The sequence below is a fragment of the Delphinapterus leucas genome, unplaced genomic scaffold (assembly GCF_059928025.1).
Source record: "Delphinapterus leucas isolate spDelLeu-1000000601 "Yukka" unplaced genomic scaffold, BTC_Dleu_Yukka2 spDelLeu_asBTCV2_sq76, whole genome shotgun sequence".
Taxonomy (NCBI): domain Eukaryota; kingdom Metazoa; phylum Chordata; class Mammalia; order Artiodactyla; family Monodontidae; genus Delphinapterus; species Delphinapterus leucas.
This window is the reverse complement of record NW_028322285.1, coordinates 628,127-651,835: the sequence shown is the minus strand read 5'-3', so window position 1 is coordinate 651,835 and position 23,709 is coordinate 628,127. Positions and strand designations below refer to the sequence as shown.

The 23,709-nt window shown below is 42.6% G+C and overlaps 1 protein-coding gene across 6 annotated transcripts in view; it reads left to right on the top strand.

The window, feature by feature from the left end:
• The window catches only part of EBF1 (EBF transcription factor 1), a 395,554-nt gene that overhangs the window by 263,375 nt on the left and 108,470 nt on the right, over positions 1–23,709 (top strand). For 4 of the 6 annotated variants that reach the window (XM_022590263.3, XM_022590262.3, XM_022590268.2 and 1 more), the window contains exon 8: positions 5,486–5,627. In XM_022590263.3, coding sequence (XP_022445971.1) covers positions 5,486–5,627 — 142 coding nt within the window. The remainder of the gene's footprint in view (positions 1–5,485; positions 5,628–23,709) is intronic. The other 2 variants (XM_022590266.3, XM_022590269.2) reach the window with 1 other exon arrangement.

Sequence of the window (23,709 nt, the reverse complement as noted above, 5' to 3'; positions counted from 1 at the left end):
TTAGATTAAGTCCCACCCGAACAGCCTCATTTTAACTTAATTACCCCTTCAAAGGCCCTATCTCCAAATACAGTCACATTCTGAGGTTCTGGGATTAGGACTTCAACATATGAATTTTGTGGGAGACAAAATTCAGCCCATAATATGCAGTATGTAGCCTTTTGTTATTGGCTTTTTCACTTGACATAATTATCAGGAGATTCATCCAGATGTATCAATAGCTTGTTCCTTTTTATTGTCGAGTATTATTCCATGGAATGTTGCTTAATGCCTTTTTATTTCATGTACTTCTGGCCAATGCATTTCATGCCTCATTATTAAGGGCTCTGAATTAATGCAAACATAGAATAAGCTAAACCCCGAGGTAAGGAAGCATGTAACAGACCAACTTTAGCACTAATTTCCTTACACTGAATTATCATATATTAGCATTGAAAACCAAGATTTATAATTTTTAAATCATTATTCAAAATTAAGTTGCTAAAGTGGTTATATTTTAGAGAGAGGTACTGCCTACCAAAATATTCTAAATTTAAACAGTGAAAATATTTTTATGATTTAATTTTCCCCCGGCGCTGTATTTGTTCTAAAAATATTTAAAGACACAGATTTCAACTCTTTTTGTTGCTTCTGTCCTAACCCCTTCTTCCACATGAGCTGCTACTTTTGTTAATGTGATCTGCCACTCATGACTGAATTTAGCTGCTTTTGTCTTTCTGAAAATCTGCTCATGAGACAGAGATCGTGCTTCATGAATCTGAGATAATATAGTTGGGACATACAAAGTCTCCGGCTTGATAGGAAGGGAAGAGGGACAACCTAAGGAATGATAGCAAAGAAATAATTACCAATAAGAAAACTCTCAGAGAACCCCTCATTCAAATGAAGTATTGGGGAAACTAGACTGCATTGATAAGATGCAGAAAATTTATGGACTGTTTTCAAAGCTGTAAGGTTTTATTTCATTTCAAGCCTAGAATGTAAAAGGCCAATAGGAAGATGGTTTATAGAGAGCAAAATTACATAAACCATTGAAACTTGCAATTCACAAGAGGTCTAAATTATATAATTATGTATCATGAGCACAAAGGTCTTTAAATTTGTAAGATTTCAGTGTTAAACTGATAGAGCAGTGAATGTAGAAGAAATAATTTCTGCAGCCTTGTATTTAAAATAACAGTTTATAGGCTCTTGAACTTCTTGACGAGATCACCAACAAAGCAGCAACTATGCTACCACTGCTAACATTTGCTCTATAAGAACTGGAAACCATGCTAACCACTTTAAATAATATAAGCCTCACAGTAACCTTATGAGTTAGGTACTATTATCCTTTCCATTTGAGAGTCAGGGACACTGGGGCTTAGAGAGGTTAAGTTAAGCTGGCCAAAGACAACATCAGCTAGGAAAGATTGAGAGTCAAAAGTCATAAATTTTGTGTTGAATTTTTTCTAATTCTAAATAGATGGGGGTAGATAGTAAAAGTAATAACCTTCAGGGAATTTAGATCCAGGATATAACAGAGAAAATTTCTGAGCCAAGAAGTCAGAAACTTCATTGTAAAATCCCCGAAGTCTGTGGGTACCTGTGGACTTCCCTTCGCCCTTTTTATCCCCTCACCTGGAGGGTTGGCTGCAAACAGAAGATACCAGGGAACACACTGGGTATTCATCAGCACATCTCTGGATTGCTATACTAAAAAGCCATGCCCCTTCCCCAAATAGAAATTTACTTCCAAAAAATACACGGATAAAAATATATATGTTTACGACCCTAAACATGTCCACCTGGCTTAATACTTATTTCAGGAGGAATAAATTGGGCATCCTCATGAATAAGTTGGAACAATTTATTTCAAAACCATTCTGTAGGGCTTCCCTGGTGACGCAGTGGTTGAGAGTCCGCCTGCCGATGCAGGGGACATGGGTTTGTGTCCCAGTCCGGGAGGATCCCACATGCCGCGGAGCGGCTGGGCCTGTGAGCCATGGCCGCTGAGCCTGTGCATCCAGAGCCAGTGCTCCGCAACGGGAGAAGCCACAACAGTGAGAGGCCTGCGTACCGCAAAAAAAAAAAACAACAAAAAACCATTCTATAGCAGCACTGTCCAGTAGAATATTCTGCAATGTTCTATAACTGCCCTATTATAGTGGCGTCCAGCCACATGCAGCTACTGACCACTTGAAATGTGGCTATGGAAACTTGGGAACAATGGAATTTTAAATTTTACTTAATTTAAAATTAAACAGCCACAGGTGTGATTACTGTATCAGTGCAGTTCTAGAGAGTAAAGTTTTAATTATAACAGATATCATAAAATTCTAAATATACCTGTTCCTCATCTTACCCTGGGTCAGGGGAGTGAGGAAGGAGGTTGAAAGGGAAGGGGTGGTTGAGTCCAAGTGTAAAATCATTTTCCATGTTTATCTGTCTCAAATTCAAGCTGGGTTTTGTTGACACAATTTGGGAAGGTGGAAGATTTGGCAGGTCCATCTGTCCCTTTGCCTGCATGAATGTGTCAGCACCTCATTAATCTTGTGTTTAAACTGTACAGGCCCTTTTCCCTCTTACTATAGGCCTATTTTTAAAGGACTTTTCAGTGCTCCCTTTGCATCTCACCATTAGATTTTTTTTTTATTTACAAGTTGCTCTGTGGATTAATTGCAGCATTTATTTTATTTAACTATATCCTGATCATTTCCAAATTGGAATGAGAGAAATTTTTTCAGGGTAGGGAAGTTAAAATGTGTTGTGTTATGAGTTTTTGAGAAACATAATAGGTGTTTATTTTCTAGAAATTAAAGGCATGAGGGTTCTCTGTATCATCTTTCTCCAATTGTAACTGGTCTTTCAATGAAATGATCTTACTGCACATGTGGTCTTGGTGATCCTTCTCTTACCAAGAAAATAAAAACATATAGGGTGTAGTTTTCTTTTTTTTTTCTTAACCGTCTCGATATTTTTGTTCAATGTAGGAATTAGATGACAGCGTCTTTAAATGATACTGAATATTTTAAGCCTGTAGCACTCAGTCTTACAGGTGCACAGTGGATTGTCATTGCCTTTTTTTTTCTTAAGACAGACATCTAGAATAACCACTTTCTGTATTTCCTGACACTGCGAACAGATACCGTTTGTCATTCCTTTTATAGTTTCTTCAGCTAACGACTCCAGTGACCACTCAATTGTGGTCTTGCAGTAAATCAAAATTTCTCTGAAAGACCCAGCTCTGTTACATAATTGTAAATGCCCCACGAAGTCATCTTCTTAACTAAAAAGAAAAGTGAGTTTCCGTTGCTTTAAATAATATGGACTCTGCCACCACTCATAGTACTTTTTGAAAATAAAAGAATAGAGAACTTTCTTCTCCTCTCCCTCCTCCTCCTCCTCTTCCTTCTTCTTTTAAATTAACCTACAATTGATGAGACATACACAGAAACTTCAGGCTGTCACATCTGGTTGATCAATCATGAAGAAAGAGAAAAACCACTTTGCAAACTGCTGCTTCAAACTTACTGCATCCTTCCATGAATGACTTGCCCTGGCTGGAATTTTGGGTTTCACAATGACTAAAGAGAATACCCTGAGTCCCTGAATGGACTCTCTTAATTGTTTACTTTGCATTTTAACAAAATAGAGATAAAAAATAAAATCAGGTGAGGCTCCAAGTCCTGGTTGGGGGGGGGGGATCAAGGTGAAGACCCTGAGGGAGGGTGGAGGGGATCCCACAGAAGCCCTCCCCAGCAGTCATCCCTGGGAGACCCCACGGCAGGATGACCACAGTGTTGCTTCATGGGTCTGAGAAATACTAGAGCCTTGATAAAAGGAGCAGGGCCTTGGGTCTGCAGAGGGGAGGGCCCGAAGGAAAACAACAACAACAAAAAATTTGGTTGCCATCTTGAAGGCAAGGGGGAAGGAAATCCGCCATATTTTGCCAGGATGCCTTTAGGTCAAAGAGGGGACAGTGGAACTTTTAAGTATGGCAACCATTGGTGGATTGGGGGCAGGGTGCTTTGCCAGGCAGGGCTTAAGGTTCCCAGGCCTAGCATTTTCCCCTCTGCCCAACTCAGGTGATGAAATCGTAGCATTGCACAAGGCTCTAGAAGTCAGGGTCCCCTTTCCCCAACTTGGAGAAAAGTCTTCCTCAGAAACTGGGGCCTCAGTATGTGCCAATCCTTGTAAAACGTTTCACCTCTTCGGGGGCTTAGGCGTCTCAAAACCAAGAGCAATTAAAGCACAAGTCTTTCCAAGCAACCGGGGAATTGAGCAAAAATAAATCAGAAAACCTCAGCCTTGGCTCTGGAGGTTCGCCTCATTATGAGAGCAGATCTATTAGCCCTCTTGCCATTGTCTTTCATTTCTCAAGTGAGGTGATTCTAATTAAATTAATCTGCATGTCAATCTATCGGTGATCAATCAAAGAGCCTGAGGTCCCCCCTGTGCTGCAGGGTGCTTGCGGCTGACAGGGGCTGATAATGGAGGAAGAAATAAACTGTGGAGCAAAGTTAATTAGTCAACATAATAGGTGGATTAAACGGGAGCCGGCTGATTGCTGTTTCCCATGTCAGAGCATGAGGTGGGTGCTGAAGCTGCAATTACAGACAATTATTATATTTGGTTGTAAGAGGTCGCATGAATAAACATATCTCTGTGGGGTTGGGTTTTAATCCTCTTACCCATTTAATATAAGGAGAACTGTAGGTCATTTTGTCTCAGTGTTTTAGTCAAAGTTCTCTGAGAAAACACCTTTGCCTCTGTCCTTTCCGGCAAACTCCGTTCAGTCAGTTTATGAGACCGCCACAGTAGCTGAATGTACCTTGGGCCAGGGCTATCTTTTTTTTTTTGGCTTTGAAACACAGCTCTAAGTCCCTTGATTAGCGTGGATTTTGGGGTGGTGGTGGTGGTGGTGATGGTGGTGAGGGGGGGCTTTGGTCTGATGTCTGATTAACTAAACTAATGTAGTAAGAAAAAAAGTACAAGAAACCCCAAAAAGACACCCAGGAGAGAAACCTTCATCCCAGCTCTCACTGAAACCTCTCTTTTTCATTTCTCTATCCCCTTAACCCTGACGCAGTGCTGGGGGGAAGAAATATTTTAAAGATTCAAAAGATTTTTATTTGCATGATCAACTGTGATATCTGCTTCAGTGTCTAAACTGTAGGGCAATTTAGGTGAAACACAACCACCCTTGTGTAAAAAAAAATGCTAATAAAGATCTTCCTGTTAAAATTATGGTTAACAGTGTACCTTCTGCTGTATAACTATAAACTGTGCAATTTTACTTAAAACTGCATCAAAAGCGTTCCATGCCAAAGACCCACTCATCAATAGCTCCTCTTGTTAGACTTGTACAGCATAAGCACCAGTTATTATGTGAAATAGCTATGCAATTTTCTTCAGCTCCCAGCTGTTATTTATTTAACTTGAGTTTATTACCCTCCATGCTTTTATATTAAAATGTTCCTTCATTTCTCTCTTCTGTCTCCAGGTCGTGGTGTCTACGACAGTCAATGTGGATGGCCATGTCCTGGCAGTCTCTGATAATATGTTTGTCCATAATAACTCCAAGCATGGGCGGAGGGCTCGGAGGCTTGACCCCTCGGAAGGTACGCCCTCTTATCTGGAACATGGTAGGCGAATCATTTTCATTGGTTGGCATTGCTACTTTAACTGTGCATTTATTTGGTTTCTTTCTTACAACTCCACCACATGTTCTACCCCTTTTCAAATTTCAAATGTCCTGTTGAACAATATTGATGCTCAGTATTTAAAGACAGGAGGATGTCTTTGAGGGCCAGCCTTTCTTGTTGCATAGCTCCCTACCCTGGAAATGGCTGACACATCCTTCCTTCAGGTTGAAAGACAGAGGGAGACTGGACCCCTGCTTTATTTTAAGCTCCCACTTGATTAAAAAATAATGAAAGGCCAAAACAGGGCAACAAAAATCATGATATATTTTAAGTTTATGGTTGACCTGGTTGTATAATGAACGTCACTGTCTTTACAGTCCTGCTGGTGTAAGCTCTGTGACTACATACTTAACTTCGTTTGGAGATAAGGTCCGAAGTCTAGGTTGGAGGTGTTTTCTGAATATAAAGTCCAAACTAAATGTCCCTCCCATGCCCTGTGCACACCCCTACCCTCATTACCACATGGTACAGTCTGCTTTATGTAGGTAGAATTTGGTGGGGAGAAATCACATTTGTCTTGATTTTATGGCTAATGAGTTGAACCCTTGAGTGGACTGGAGGAAATCAGGCAAAAATTTGAACCAAGGAAAGTAAATGCCACTCAGAGGAACTATAAGCTGGATTTAGCATATGTCCAAATGTTTCTGTGCTGCATGTATATATAATGTATCCCTCTGTTCATCCATCCATCCATCTACCCACCCAGGACAGTGACTGAGACTCTACTGGATGTCAATCAACATGGTAGATTTTCTCCAGTCTCCTCAAATTAAACTCTTAACTCATTTCCCCACTTCACTTTCCAGTTTGCTAGGTCATCCAGATTCTTTTAAAAACACTATCACACAAACTACCACCCGATTGTCTGATTTTTTGATGGGCCATGAGCTGTCTGTGATATAGTTCATAAGGTAGAAAACTCCTTTCCCTGTCAGCGTCCCAATTTAATAAACACACCACTGTCATCATTTTGCCTGATTTTTTCCCCTGCAATTAAGGAATACACAAAACTGTACTTTTTTATTAATTAGCCAGGTGTAACACTCTTAGAAGGGATTCTTTACCAATCCAGTGTTACAGTCTTCTAAAAATAAACCATCGTATTCCAAAAGCTACTTCTTTATGGTTTCATTAGTGCTGAGATGTATGGATATTACTTTTTGCAGGAGGCCATTTGGAACACCTGCTCGTGATTACATTCCTAGTTCCATTTCTGTACTTAAAATTATTCTAATCCTCACTTTACAGTAATGTTGCCTTTTAATACCCTTGGAGTCCCTTCAGGCATTGTATGATTAGAGATATTTAGGTGAAAGGAAGAAGGAAAAAATAGGTAAATACTCAGTCGGTACAGTTTGGACAGCACTAGCTTAAAAGCTAAAGTCTTGTTTTCGACTATGACTGGTTAGTTACTGTCGTGTCTGGGAACAGACTTGACTGTCATTTTGGTATCTAACAGTCATGGATTCACAGTTTCAAAATGTGCTCCAAGTGCAGACCACATCCAGCTCCCATGCCTGCCCTTGGGAAGGTCGTTGGAGAGCACACGATGCCTTGTAAATCATTCCTCCACCAAAAAAAAAAAAATCCCAACACAAACCAGTAAAAAACAACCAGCTAGCCAGGACACCTCTAGGGCTTGGCGGTCAGGAACATTATTTGACATCATGATGTGGAGGAAAAAGAGCCTTGAAATAGGAGCCGGGAAACCAAATTCAGGTCTGAGCTTCATTTCTGGCCTTTGTGTGACCTTGGACAAGTCAACTTACCTTTTGGGATCCTTAGTTTCCTTCTTGGCAAAATGAAAGGGATGATCTGTAGGGGGCAAAAAAAAAAAAAAAAAAATGTGTGTCTTGGGTGGGGGCAGGTCACGTGCTCGGGGGAAGTGGGCTGGGTGGAGACTGCGGAAGAAGGACAAGTTCATGCTCTGCCGACCCCAGCCCCAGGCAGTTGTCACCCAGGGCAGGGAGAGCCGGGTGGGGTCAGATGCTCCAGTTTGACCAGAAGTAAAACTCTCCTATTTTTTAATTGCTGGTAACTAATTACAAATGTTTTAGCCCCTGAAGGGAGGAACAGGGGGGAAAGTCACTTAGGTAGAAGACAGCCACAGGCTCACATTTGGAGATCTCTGCATCAGAACGTCGCTAAGCTGCCTCCCAGCTCAAATATTCTCCCTTCTAGGTGAACATATTAATATTTCAGCTGGGCTAGCATTTCATTCTAAGTTGTTTTTTTTGTTGTTGTTGTTTTAATTGGGGTAATGATTAGAATACAGTTTGTCCTAGGTGTACACAATCTGGTTCATTCCTACATCATATATATCTATTCATGTACAGATCCTTTTCCCATGTAAAAGATTACAGAGCGTTCCGTAGACCTCCCTTGCTATGTTCTCGGGCTTTTTGATATATGTACTTAATCTGTATTTGTATAGGTATGGTAAACCTAATCTTAATTTATCCATTGCCACCACCTTTCCTTTTAGATTCACATAATTTGTAAAAAAAAAACCCAAAAAACAAAAAACAACAACAAACTATTCTAAGTTTTAAAGACAACATTTTATTCCTCTGCTGCAGGTGACCAGTCCACAAATGGCCATGTTCTCCTTAGTGTGTCACTCAAGAAAATGATGACATTTCACTGTTTATTTACGGTTAACCATCACTGGGGACTTGGGTGTGTCCTGTCTCTTTCAGCTAGGGGGCCTCCCTCTCACCAAAACCTGACTTCACTTCTATCCAGAAGAATAAAAAGGCAGACGCTTTGAGGTTCTCAGTAATGACAATAATTGGAAATCTGCTTCTCTGCAGAATGAATCAACCAACCACACATAACCACCCACTCACTTAGACGCTTCATGCTGATACATAAATATCTACTCAGCAGAGAGTGACTGTGGGCTCTTCATTGGTGATGTGTGGGAGTGGACTTAGATGCTAGTTTGCATCAATTTGGGGGCATGGTAATGCTTCATCTTGCCATTGAAGAATGCCCTGTTTAAGACTCACAGAGCCATGGCCCTCCTCGGCCGCTCCCGCCTCCACCCCACCTCACACAGCTGCCCCACAGCGAGACTGTGCGCAGTATTTTCGCCTCCTAGGTGACCTGTAGGAGTCTTCTTTTCCCTCCTTCTGGGCTCCGTACCATCTCATTTACAGGTAGCCTGAATTATTTTGAGCCATTCTGCACATCTCTGTTTGTCTTGCGCTTGTCAGAAGGTTGGAGGAAAGTTCTCTTCCGTGGCTCATCTTTCTGCATGTAAGAGAAATAGTGGCCACGCGTTACATTCACGCCTTCTTCCCTGTGTGACCCGTGGACTCACAGACCTCTGTGCTCGAATAACTGTCCCTGTATTTCAAGTAGGAGAGTTGACAAAGGTGGATTTATTTCATAGACTCTGGTGTGGTCCAGAGAGGGTGAATCCTGGCACGCTGGATCTCGTGGTGACTGTCCTCCCTCCTATTTTTTTCTTCATTCATAAATACTGAGATTTCCTTTGGCTAGATATTTATGAGCGAGTGTAGGCCAGTGAGGTTTTTCTGTTGAAGCAACAGCTTTGTAGAAGATGTACAGTTGTGGGGAGAAGCAGCCTCAGAAGCTAACTGCTCTCAGGATTGTGATTTTTGGAAAAGCATAGGCTTGGGATCAGAGCAGCTGAGCTGACCCCATGGGCGGTAAATGCACAGCTCTGGCCTGTGTGCCCCTCCCACGCCTTCCCCATCACTTGGGCAGACTCCAGGGCCTGTGTGCTGGGGATCTTCAGAGGGCCTGCGGAGTGTACTATCGTTGCTCTTCTGAGTTTCAGGTTGTGTTGACCTGAATGTAAGGCCTACCGTGGCGTCAGTTTCTCTCTTTTTTTTTCCCCCTGTGGCAAGAAGCGGTGCCCTCAAAAGCTGTAGTGCAGGGACCCTGTCAGCTTGCATGCGCTAACAGTTTATTATCCAATGATCTAATATGCAACAAGGCAAAGTGCTGCTGCTCATCATTCTGACATAGAATGCTGGGAGAAGTGACTAAATTACTTTCTGGACCATTAGCGCTAGCAGCTATGGTGAACTCACCAGCAGCATTTATGCAAATGCCTGTGAATACACTACTGGCTTTGTTAGGGAGCCGGCTGACAAGCAGTTTAAATGCTCATTTTATTTTAGGGGACATCTTTTTTTTTTGGCGTGCATGTGTTTTTCTCCCTCTCTCCCTCCGCTCTCTTCCCTTTCTGCACTGTTGGGGGACTTGCCTGCTCCGGGATCATTGGGCAAATCTGAGCGGGTCGGGCGCCTGGCCAGCACCCTTTCTGGGAGTGGGGTTAAGGCCCTGATCTGATGTTCTTCAGATCAAGGTGTTTTTTTTTAATTGTTACGAATTTGTACAAACCTTCATATTTATTTGAAAAATTAGTAGGACTGTATTAATCAAGAGTTTTTATTTTATTTTGTTTTTTGAGAAACAGTTTGAACTTTTTCTTTTTTTTTTTAATTGGGGTAAAATTTCTTTACAATGTTGTGTTAGTTTCTGCTGTACAGTGAAGTGAATCAGCTACGTGTATACCTATATCCCCTCCCTCTTGGACCTCCCTCCTCCCCTTTCCCCCTCCATCTAGGTCATCACAGAGTTTTGAGAAGATGAACATTTTACTGTTGATGAGTTCTGACCTGAGGACTTAGTTTCCTGGCTCAAGCATAGATGTTTTAAAACACCTCGCTTTTTAAAATGGAAAGCGATTGAAATTTAGCTTTGTGAGCATCAGATACGAATGAATTAAATCTCCCTTCACAGTAATTACAGAGATTGACATGTGAAGTATAATGGTGCCAGGATCCCAAAATAAAGCAGAAGTGGAGTTTGGTCAAACTGAAAATCCTTTGTAGAATAAAGAGTGGTGTTAGACTTGCTGGGCCTATCTCCTTGCTGTAAGTACAGCAGTAGAGAAAGAATCAGATTTTCCCCACCACCAGTCAGTTCTGACCTTTCCATTGTAGTGGCCCCTTCCAGCTGCCCCTGACAATATGGTGTTATTCTTGATCTTTAGCATTTGACCTTCTTTAATCCTTTTGCTCCAGACAGAAGCAGTTTTTGCTGCTGTTGGTTGCCCCTGGGTATCCGGCCCCATTGACTCCCAGCTGCACTTAAATTTGTTGTTTTCTGGACATGTGGAGAAAGACAGTTCAGGCTTGGGGAGATTACTCCACATTGAGAGACAGCATGGAGCTTCCAAAGAAACAAGAGACTCCCTCTCCTCCCTTCTTTGTCATGAGGCCCTAAGAAGTGGCTAGTAAGTGTCCATTGGATCTAATAGGACGAGGATCGGCTGTCTGACTGGAGAGCTGGGTCCAGTCCTGACTCTGCCGTTAACTAGCTGTGTGACTCTGGGAAGGTCCCTTTGCTTCTCTGGCCTCAATTTTTGTATGTTTTCTCAGAGCTGGGTGGGGCCGTCTCTAGACCTTTTAGCGTGCACTATTTTTTGGTGCTCTGGACTGAAGCCATTGACGCGTGCCTTTGCTCATCTGATACCTCCTGAGGTGCCTTTGGAGAAACAGGTCTTCAGGAGAACAGAGAAGTCCACTGGCTGTTTCTAGTGTAGCCCTTTCTTAGGTGTCAGTAAGAGATCATGCTTATGTCATGTCGGTAATGGATCATTCCTTCCTCCATTCCTTCATACTAAGCATCTATTACATGCCAGATGGGGAGCTAGGTGCAGGAGCCCAGGCAGATACAGTCCCTGTCTTCACAAAATTATGATGTAAATAGAGAAGAAAGACGCTAAACACAACTTACAACTAACTCATCAGACTTGTGTATAAAAGGGGGACCGTAGGGCTTCCCTGGTGGCACAGTGGTTGAGAATCTGCCTGCCAATGCAGGGGACACAGGTTCGAGCCCTGGTCTGGGAAGATCCCACATGCCACGGAGCAACTAGGCCCGTGAGCCACAACTACTGAGCCTGCGTGTCTGGAGCCTGTGCTCCGCAACAAGAGAGGCCGCGATAGTGAGAGGCCCGCGCACCGCGATGAAGAGTGGCCCCCGCTTGCCACAACTGGAGAAAGCCCTCACACAGAAATGAAGACCCAACACAGCCATAAATAAATAATTTTTAAAAATTAAAAAAATAAATAAAAGGGAGACTGTAAAAGGAGTGAGGAGAAGTGAGGTGTCAGGAAAGACTTCTTTGAGGAAATCTCATTTATGCCAAAACCTAAGAGATGAGTAAGTTTTCCCCTGACAAGGGGACAGAAACAAATTTCCAGGCAGATGGAATAGCATGTGCAAAGACTGTTTTGCTTAGGTGAGTTCAAGGAACCAGAAGCAGCCTGTGATGGTTCCTGTTGCTCTGGCCACTGACAGTGACAGGAGACAAGGCTGGGGAAGCTGCTGAGGGTCAGATCACGCAGGCCTGTGTGGATGCTCAGGCCGTGGTCAGAGACAGTTGTGAAATGTCACTTCTGGGGGCCACGCAAGCCTTTTAAGAGCTCAGTGTCAAGTACATGGACTCCTAGTGTGTCGTAAAAGCCCAGGGCAAGATTGCTCTGAGTGGCTCATAATCTTGCCCTTCCCTGCCAGCCTTTGGAAGCTCATGACAGAGATGGCTGTGCCTTGGAGCTGTCCCCCGATCACTTCTCATTCTATTACTAGTGCATGTGTTCAAAATAAGAAGAAAGTCCAACATTTGAAGAGTTCTTTTTCCAGATGGTTTTGGCTTATTAATTTTCTTTTTTCATAAGTAGCTAAGAAATTTACTTTCTGAACTTGTAGAGACTTACCTGGACAAGTGAAAATAAACTAAACAACAAAGAGAAACATGCCGTCCCAAGTCTCTCGCTCCCCTCCCACTGTGGTCAGTGACTGAACACACAGCTCACTCTGAGTGAAGAGCCACTGAAGTACAGACAGTCATCTAACACACCCTTCATATTCCAGAGAAGGAAACAGACCTGGAGAGAGCATGTCACTGCTTACGCTCACATTGCTAGTTTCTGTCCAAATCCATTTAGAGCTCTTTGCTCTTGCCCATGGTATGCTGGCCGGCAAGTACGGATTTTAGGAGTTGCACAGATGTCAGAGGGCATGGGGTCCATCCCTGATGGCTTTCCAATTCCGGTTGGCCTAGGCTTGCAGGGGTCTCTCTGCGATTCTGGGGATCATGAGAAGAATGTCTGTAAAATCTCACCAACTTCCTGACAGAAATGCAATGCACCTTCAAAACACAAGGGCAGAGGATGAATGCTCAGAGCTTTGCATTTGGACAATGGCCCTTTATAGGACTGGTGTTGGTGCAGAACTCCAGCCAGCCCCACTTAGGTAAGAGCATTTTGGTGAAGGGTCTCGTTTAGCAGAAAAATACGGATGTCATCTTTTGTTACTGAGGGTGGCATGTTACATCTTATCAATTGATTTTCCTACTTGAAAAAGCAAGACAGACGCGAGAACAGAACATTAGGGTTAAGAATATCCAGATGTGTCATAAAATAGAGGAAGGAGGCCCCAGATTTTCAAGCATCAAATCAGGCCTTTTTCTTTGAGCAGCGGGGAAGGTGTCTTTTGTCTTCCCTTGCAATAGAAAGGACCCGGCAAGAAGTCAAGATAATGAACAAGGATGTAAGTGAAGACTGATTTTCAAAGTATCCCTTGAGTAATCCATAAAGCAGGTAACACCAGAAATCCTAACACTGGGGATTTGGTAGCCAGCAAGCTCTCGGCATCAGGCAGATTAAAGAGTTCATGAGCCACAGGTCACTGCTAAGCAGGTGATCTACTTTATCTTTATTTGAATATGACACCACCAACAGCATTGCCGACAAAGGAGAAACAGTGCTCAGACTTTGCTGCCCTGCTTAATAGTGACCATGCCAGGTAGTAATATGTATTCTTTTTCTTCTTCTTATTGCTGTTGTTGATATTTGGGGACTATTATCAGCTAACATTTTTGGAGCATTTACTATGTGCCAGCACTGTGGTAATCATTTTATTTATATCATGTCATCAAATCCTCCAACAAGTCTTATAAGCTATAACAGTTATTATCCTCATTTGACAGGTGGGAAAACTGGGATTTAGAGGGATTAATAACTTACCCAAAGGCACAATTAGAGTTGAAACTGGGAGTCAACCCCAGGTCTGCCTAACCACAGAGCTCTGTGGAATAGTGGCACTAACTTTAATGACACAGACACTCATTGAGTCCTGACTGTATTGTGCGCATAGTGCTTGCTGTGGGCACCCTGCTGTAAAGATGAGGAAAATGAGACTAAAGAGATGTTAAGTAACTTGCCCAGAGTTGCACAGCAAATAAGTAGTAGATCTAGGATTCAAACCCAGAGAGCCCGACTTCAGAGTCTGTACTTTATAGACTACTTGCTCTATACATTATGCTGGTATTCTTTGCATCTCTTATCCTACTGTTCTTATTTTTCCTCGATACAAGTGAGGCAGTTTTGCTGGTATCTTAAACAGACCTTTCAAAAGTTAGCCCAGATATATCTTTTTTTGTTTCTCATGGGCATATTGTATAAGTTTACCTTAGAGTTCATTTCCCTTCAACAGCCTACTTTTCTCATGGCTGTAGTCAAATAAAGAAAATGCTGGTTTTATTTGCTGACTGGTATGTTTTCCGTGGGGCTGGCAAGATAAGAGGGAGACTTGTAATATTTTATTTATTTACAAGGATGTTCTAATTCATCTAGAAGTGGTTTGCTGACCATATGGACTCCCTGGCATGCATACAAGGTAGAGAAAAAGGAGACCAGGAGAAAGTGTGAGATTTTGAGTTAGATGACAGTTAGGGTACTAACAGTCTCCTTGTTAGGGCACTGAAGGGTTACTAAACCTCATGCCACAGGGACCATGGGAAATGGAGATGGATTCGGGGAGGCAGTTTTCTTCTATGAATTTCTTGAGAAACCTGTGAATTGTGGGAAACTTCCAGTATTTGGTATTTTGTGTGACCTAATAAATGACTGAACCACACCTAACTTATTTTAATAAGCACCCAGTGTCAGGGGAGGGGGTGGGGTGACAGAATGGTGCTTTCTGCCTATGTTTTGGACCGAAATGACAGAACTTTTTTTTAAGCCTAATTTTTTGTTTTTTATTTGGTTACAAAAGCATCATAATTCCAATCGTGTTTATCTGCATAATTGATTGTTTCAAGCCAAGGGCCTCTTCCTAATTACTTTCTACTTACTTGAGAATATCAAAGGATTCAAGTGATGTGAATATGCAGATGACAGCCTCTATGTACTGATCATAAATCTTATTAAGATGAGATATTTAGGGGCACTGACCAGGAGTGGGTTTGAAACATTTCTTTGTTTGAACATTTTCATTCACGCATGCAGAAATATATGAAAACAGAGCACTGTCCCTACTTAGCCACGTGACCTCCACTATGTACTTTTATTTCTTTGGGCCTCAGTTTCCTCATCTATTAAGTGGGGCTGGGGACAGGGAGCTTGATGAGCCCTTTAAGCCCTGATGATTTGTTGTTTGAGCCCAGCTGATCTCCTGAGCTGCTATACACACACTGCTTTGGTGAGTGACCACCAACATACCAAGGTGATGTTCACTCCACAGGACAGGTCTGAGGCCAACTTCCTTTTGCCTTGGGCATTTCTGCAGGAGACTGACAGTGAGTTCCAGGAGGCCTGGAAAAACCCATACACAGCCACTTGTGCCTTAGGTAGCTCTCACCCGGCGTTCTTCTCTCTGAATTCCTTCAGCTGATATGGTGTAGTGTTGAATTCGCTTGGTTCACTGGTTAGCAGTGAGCTTTTTTACTAGGTTTCCCGTGCAGTTAGGTGATAGAGAGAAAAAAATCATTCAAAAAAGTTTTTAAAAATAGTTATGTCTATCTTAATGCATAAGCAAAAAACAAAAAAACAATCAAAAAAACAAAGCAGTCCCAAGTTGTGGTCTCACAGCTATTCTTTTTTTTTTTTAACGTCTTTATTGGACTATAATTGCTTTACAATGGTGTGTTAGTTTCTGCTGTATAACAAAGTGAATCAGCTATACATATACATATATCCCCATATCCCTCCCTCTTGCGTCTCCCTCCCACCCTCCCTATCCCACCCCTCTAGGTGGTCACAAAGCATGGAGCTGATCTCCCTCACAGCTATTCTTGCTGAGGGCAAGATTGAATTTAAAGAAAAAGTATAAAGAAAAAGTAAGTCAATGTAAACAAAAATAGCAAGTATAATGTTAATTAAGTCATAGAGTAAGTGGTAGAGGATGGAGCAAAATCAGGACTGAAGCTTGGGAAACACTGTTTTGGAGGGCTTAGGGGTTGGGAGAAGTAATACTTTTTTCATGTCACCAGGAAACAGTATAGGACCCTGGGAAACACTTTTTTTTTTTATGAGTCAAATATTGTTTTTTAATAGAAAACCTTTTTAGCTCAGTTTACCATGAGAATAGACTTAATGTCCTCACAGGATTTTGAAAATCAAAATGTCTCCCAAGCTGTTACCTCTGTTTTTATTTTTAAACAAGTAGTGCCTGCATGTCAGAAAGCAGAAATTAGTGTGGAAAGGAGGATTTGAGTCAAGGGAGAGCATCAGCCAGGGTCCACCCAGGCAGCGCATTATGATAATATATACGGAACCAGCTGGACGCTGAGCTAAGCTGACATTGTGTTGTCAGGGGCAGAATCGCCCATCAATTTCCAAGATAGGATTTGAGTTCAAATGACAGAAAGAGCAGCAACTGTGTTGAAACCGATGCATGGGGGAGGGGCGGGGCAGGCAGGAACCAGCCAAGCCTAAAGACAGGAAGTGCTGGTACCTCCGGAAGGGGGGTGGCTCTGTTTGCTCATCTGGCTGCTACCCTTCCTTCTAACCTTAACATCTGTCAGCAAGATCCACCTGGGCCCTTGCATGATTAGAGCCCAGTGCAGGGGGAGCTTACTGGTGCTAATTTTAACCCCCATGAGAATGGAGTGCCTGCTGCTAGAAGGGGGACCAGAGCAGCTTAGGAAACCAGATTCCACAGAGCCACTGCCTTATCCAGTGAGGAAGCCCAGTGTGGGTGTAGTGGCAGTTAATAACCACTGGAAGATGTCTCAACTTTTTTTAAGCTAGTCTGTTTAATGCCTTAATATGTTAACAACTCTGATGATTCTTCCCTAGTTCGCTGGCTTATTCGTTCAGCATTCAGTCACTCAGCTACTTACATTTATTTACTGACTGCCTACTCTATTAGACAATAGAGATGCAGAGGTGAACAAGGCAGCCACGGTTGTTGACATTATGAAGTATACAGTCACGTGTGTGTGCATATTTATGTGTCGCTATAAAGCAAATGATTGCACGTAGAATTACTTAAATTGAAATAATGGTAAGCACTCTACAGGAGAAATACAGACTGCTAAGGGAGCTTTAAACAAGGGAACTCAGCCAAGTCTGAAGAATCAAGGACACTTAAAATTTAAAATAAGAAGGAAGGAGTAGCATTTCGTCAAGCAAGGAGGAAAGAGCAATTTAGGCAGAGGGGAAAGCATATCCAAAATTCCACATGGGAACAAAATATTAGAAGCTTAGGGGAAGAGTAAGCTGGGACAAAGTGAGAGAGTGGCATGGACATATATGCACTACCAAAGGTAAAATAGCTAGTGGGAAGCAGCCGCGTAGCACAGGGAGATCAGCTTGGTGCTTTGTGACCACCTAGAGGGGTGGGATTGGGAGGGAGGGAGACGCAAGAGGTAAGAGATATGGGGACATATGTATATGTATAACTGATTCACTTTGTTATAAAGCAGAAACTGACACGCCATTGTAAAGCAATTATACTCTAATAAAGATGTTAAAAAAAAGAAGAAGAAGCAGCTTAGGGGAGACCCAACTGGGAAAGTGGCTTAGGTCTTAGATCCATTTTTGAGAAAATAAATTTGGAAATTTCCCATAGGTTGCTTTCTCTTTGACCTGGAGAAGTGGATCCAATGTATTTTCACAATCACAGGCTAACAGACCTCTTTGCCCAGTAAAATGCTAACTTTTAGACCAGTGTTTCGAGTGATGGTGATTTTGCTGTTATGATAGCAGCCTTTGAGCGTTTACTAACATCAGGTTTAATGCTGAGCACTTTATATCATCTCTTTTAATGCTCTTAACCACCATAGGAGGGCACTACTATTACTCTCTCCATTTAGCAAATGAGGGACACTGAAGCCATCTTTCAAAAATTTGGTTGTGGCCAAAAAGAAAAAAAAGAGTCAGATTTTTGTATCTGCAGCATTTGGACATCCAAGTAGCTGACGCAGTCGGCCATCACCACCGTTCTTTCCCACTCTTTAGTCATTGCTGATTCCCTCACGTTGGACTTCAGAGGTGGAGAGAAATTCTCCTGCCATTTGATCATGTAATATAATTCCTGCTTCAATTGAAGCAAATTGACGACGTTACTCAAAGGCAAATTGAAAAGCCAGATCTGTGCTAAATCCCCAGGGTACGTTAGTTGGCATGTGCAGTGATATATGGGAAGGTGCTTTTCTGGGTTAAGATAAAAAAATCCTGGTATCACGTCACGCTATCAGGCACCCCATCTCAACCACTCTGTGCCAGCCCTGCAACTTGAAATACTCAGTGGACAGAAATGAAACTTTATAGAAATTAGGTGATCATCATCTTTATCAGATGAATATGATGCCATCAGCATGATTCTAGCGTCCTCAGAAAAAAACGAGATTTACCTGGAGAGGAGCAAGGGAAAGTCTAAGGCATGGATTGTAGGGCTTTTCTGCCAGCCTGCCTTGGGCAAGTTGGCTAGGAGATGACCTAGTAATTAAAATCCTGCTTAAACGTATGCTGCTGGTCAGTCATAATGAAGGCACCAACATGGGAAACCAGACGGTAACCAGAGAAGGAAAAGAAAAGTGAAACACAAAAGTAACACTGTCGAGACTGTGGGGCGCAGAAATAGAACTGAATTGGCCGAATACTTATCTGACCACTAAGCATGAAAGTGGAACCCACGTATTAATATATTTTTACCCCAATCTGTGCAATTAATATTTTATGTGTGAACATACGCTCCTGTGTTACTGGCTTATTTAACTGACAGTTGCAATCAGCAGGACGCCAGTTGTTCAAACCCACATTCTTCTCCCCTAGTTCGGGAGCGCTGTACAGCAGGAGAACATGGGGAATAGAGGCAGAGACAGCGCCAGGTTTGGGGCTTCTTCTCAACACATCAGTTTCTTTCATCCACCTTGGGGCACAGCAATAAAAATGTCAGAAGACGTACAAATAGCAGTAGACTCTGGCTGTTATTTAGAAGAATGATTAAAATTAATGTGGTTGGTACAAATCGAGAACTCTCTTTTATTCTTTGGCTACTTCTCTTCTGAGCGCAGTTGGGAAGGCAGCAGGCTGAGCAGGTCCTACGCGCTGGTTTGGAGGCAGATGCTTTTAGGTGTGTTATGTGTGGGGCTGTGGGGGAGGGAAATGAGTGCCAGAGAGGTTCCAGAGTGGTTTGTCATTTCCTAGTAGAGCAGGAAAACAGAGTTTGGGTCATTCATTTTTTTAAAATTTATTTAGCTTTGGCTGCGTTGGGTGTTCGTTGCTGTGCGCGGGCTTTCTCTAGTTGCGGTGAACGGGGGCTACTCTTCGCTGCGGTGCACGGGCCCCTCACTGCGGTGGCCTCTCTCATTGCGGGGCATGGGCTCTAGGCGCGCGGGCCCAGCAGCTGTGGCTCGTGGGCCCCAGAGTGCAGGCTCAGTAGTTGTGGCACACGGGCTCGGTTGCTCCACGGCATGTGGGATCTTCCTGGACCAGGGCTCGAACCCATGTCCCCTGCTTTGGGAGGTGGATTCCCAACCACTGCGCCACCAGGGAAGTCCATGGGTCATTCTTTGCTAAAATATTCTGGCTGAATCACCATGCCACCTGTGCTCTTCCAGTAACTGTTATGTGCAACAAATCTTTAAAGTCAGACCTCAGATTCCTCTACCTTTCAACTTTGGCAGAAACCTAGAAACTCTTCTTGGTTTGGTTAGCTAAAGCCTGTGGAATCCAATCCTTGTTGCTCAAAAAAAAAAAAAAAAAAAGACAAGTTGGGGAAAATGTTATTAAGTTACTGTTTTAGGATAACCTATTTAATCAGTAAACTTTTATTATTTTCTTTATATGTGCAAAATTCTATAATGAACACCACTGAGATGGATAATGTCCAAGTTGAAAATGAAAGTTAAGGGGAACTGCCCTACAGTTTAAAGATGTAAGTTCTCACAGTGCTGCTATCACTTATATTTGATGTTCGGACTCTTGACCATGGGTTTAGCAGCCCAACTTAACAGCAGTAGGAAAGCTTCTAAGCCTCAAAGTCTGGCAGTATTTTCAGTGTTCCTGTGTTTAAATTGGCACTTGTGGTATTATATTAGGATGCCATTTTTTTGAACTTGGAAACAGAAGAAGGTAAAGAGAGATTTTACTATAATTCATATGTGGGGCTGAGTCTTAGGGGGAAAATAACTTTACTTGGAAATCGAGTAGTAATATTCTGTAAAGTTAATAAATATCCACCCTCTATCTTGGGAATAAGGAATTTCACAACTAAGATTTTATGGGACTTTGGCTGTGTTTACATGGTCGAAGTTTAGCGAAACTGAGCAGAAATTTCAGATAAATACCAAAATTGAAGGGTAGTTTGGGTATTTTAAAGATCTGACTTTATCAACCAATATGGATTCTCAAAGTTTCGGGTTCAAGTGAGTCTCCAAGATTCAGTTACCTCATTTGTAAAGTGGAATTTAAAATAACATCTCCTTGCCCACCACTTGGGGTTGATATTAATTGTGATAATTATGGGCAACCACTTTGAAAACGTAACAGTGCTAGTTAATTGTCAGGTATTGGTTAAGCGCAGAGCACTGACTATCCAGTTTGTGAATGAATGAGGTCCCTGCCTTCAAGGGATGTGTTGATAGTTGGGTTGTTTTGCATATATGTGTATATATACACATGCCCATATACACACACACACATCTGTTTGTATACAAAGATAAAAGTTCAAGAAAAAGTGAAGTAAGTGACAAATGAAGGAGTTCACTGAAGTTTCAGTGTTTTGTAGACTGGGATAGAAACAGCTTCCCACAAAAGACCAGCCTTTCAGCAAAGTACTATTTGGGTGGAAGTGAGTGGTATAACCTCCTTGAAAAGAAATGGTGGAAACGTGCAAAGCGTGTTTGGAGACAGGGTATTTGGAGAGTCCGCCGTCATCATCTTTATTTTCTTCTTCCTGCCCTTCCTCCTCCTCCTCTGGCAACTCCTCCCCACCTTCCTTCTGTCTCACATTTATTCATTTCTTCCTCTGTGCTGAGCTCTGTAAATTTAGGTGAACTCATTTAAACCTCACAATAACCTCATGAGGTGGGTTCTCTTTAAGTATTATCCCCAATTAGAGTGGTAGAAACTGAGACATAAGAAAAGTAAAGTAGGGGCTTCCCTGGTGGCGCAGTGGTTAAGAATCTGCCTGCCAATGCAGGGGACACGGGTTCGAGCCCAGGTCCGGGAAGATCCCACATGCTGCGGAGCAACTAAGCCCGTGCGCCACAACTACTGAGCCTGCGCTCCAGAGCCCGCGAGCCACAACTACTGAAGCCCGCGTGCCTAGAGCCCGTGCTCTGCGACAAGCGAAGCCACCGCAATGAGAAGCCCGCGCACTGCAACGAAGAGTAGCCCCCACTTGCCACAACTAGAGAAAGCCTGCCCACAGCAACAAAGACCCAACACAGCCAAAAATAAATTAATTAAATAAATTAATTAAAAAAAAAAAAAGAAAAGAAAAGTGAAGTAAGTTGCCTAGGCAGGTAAGTGGAGAAGCTGGAATGTGAGCTGAGACCTCCTGAATCCAGAACTAGTGGTCCCAAGTGCTGCTGAGCCCTTCTTCCAGTTTGGGATAGGTGGAGGGTGAGGTTGGAAGGGGCGAATCAGCCAGACTTGTAAGGGTGGACTTGATCCTGTAGGCTAAGGGGAAACGACAGAAAGCTTCTGAGCATGGCAGTATTGTTTTGAAAGTGGGCATCAGAGGCAGGTTAATCTGGGTTTTGGTATGTACGTGGGACTTAGCACCTAATTAATAATCTGATAGTAGAAATGAATCATAAACAGGCAAGTGTGAGTACTTGCCCTTTGCAGTCCAGATAGAACAGCCCAGACTCCAAAGAGTAATTTTTGAGGTGGCCAAGTCAGTCCAACATGGAGTTCAAATGGAAGTGGAGCTCTCACTCTTTTTTGCTCCTCTGTCTGGATAAGTTTGATGATACACATCCTGGTGCTTGTGACGTCACTGATCATCACCATGGAAACATCTGTGCTATGACAAACACTGGAGTGCAGCATCACCGAATGTGTCAGCGAAGAGAGGAAACTGGCTCAAAACGATAAGGTTCTCAATAATAAAAGTTCACTCAAATACATTAGCAGTAGCAGCCTAGGTTGTGGAGAGAAATGTAAGCAGTGCTATTCTGAGAAGCACAAAGCAAGAGTTGTGCATTACTAAAGGTTGGACAAGGTTGATTTTGAGATGCTGCTCACATTCAAAGCGTAGTTTCCTTAAAAAGTCACTATCTATGCTGTCTTGCATAATGACAGTAGAAATCCTTCAGGAGCACGCAGCTCGTCTCCCAGACTGCTTATAGAAAATCTGCACAGCGGAGGAGGGCTAGCTGGGGACTTCTGTGTTGTTCTGGGAGAGGGATTGAACAATCAGAGACAGAATTGACAGTGGTGTGGTTTGTGTCTGTTGTTTGATGAGTCGGTGGCAGTATTAGTCATGCAGTTTCAGAAATTAATAACTAAAAGATGATTGGCCCTCCAAGGATTTATAGAAGTTGCACACTGATGGATCAGATCATGGACTGAATCCAGCTCTAAGTCATATTTAGGTTTGGTTTGCATGTTGCTTTAAGAAACTATGTATTTGTTGCTTTACAATTAAAAATGAAGATGTTTTATATGAAAATCTGGATGTGCACATTCTCTTAATATTCAGAAGAGCTGGTAGGGCCGGTAGGGCCACATTCTCAAGTGGAAACAATTAGGTTAAACTGAGAAGTTGTGTCCCTTTTGGGTAGGGGATACACTCTACAGTTGGCCACACTCCCCACCTCTCCCATTGTGTTGCCCCTAGCCCATTTTATTTATTTACCTTCCTGCCTGGCCCTGTGAGCACTTGATTTTGTGATCACTGTTGGAGGGATTAGAGATTAATTGTTCCTAGCACAGTTTCTGGCGTGTGGAGGGCACCCCGTAAATGGTAGCTCTGTTTATTCTCTGTCAGTGACAGGCTCAGTTATTTACACTTGAACCATAGATCAGCACTGTTCCATAGAACTTCCTGTGATGATGGAAATGTTCCATAACTGTACTGTCCTCTGTGATAGTCACTAGTCACATGTAGCTCTTGACCAATGTGGCTAGTGTGACCCAGAGAATAATTTCTATTTTTATTGAATTTTTGTTAATTAAAAATTAAATTTCAATAGCCACATATGGCCAGTAACTACCATATTGGGCAAAGCAGATTTAAGTAATGGGATTGAACATCCAATGCAGTGTCCTTGTTTAGGATAAAATGTGGAGAATAGGTGCTAGGACTGTGTTTGGTCAGCATGTTTATTTTACAAGAGATTACTTATAGCGGGCTTCATCAGTTAGGATCACCTATTTGGTACCGCCCCTTATCACCTGACTAGAATTCTTGTCCATTTAAGGAGCCAGATACATATGTTCTACGAGAGTTATACCAATAAACCTAAGTCATCCTAAGCTTGAATGGGAAGTTTCACTGCTCTCTGCCCCCTGACCTTTCATCAGTTAAGGGTATTGTGTATTTATAATAACTAGACGTGTGTGTATAAAAGCCTAAATTTTTGATTAGCTGCTTGCTGCTGCCATTCGTGGTGGCATAGAGCCAGGAATTAGGGTTACCAAGGAGGCTATGGAAAGCCGATGGAGCCCTGCTAGACTGCTAGGGGGATCCTCTCTTCTTAGGGCTGGGGCTGCACAGGCTGCTGGCTCTTGCGTTT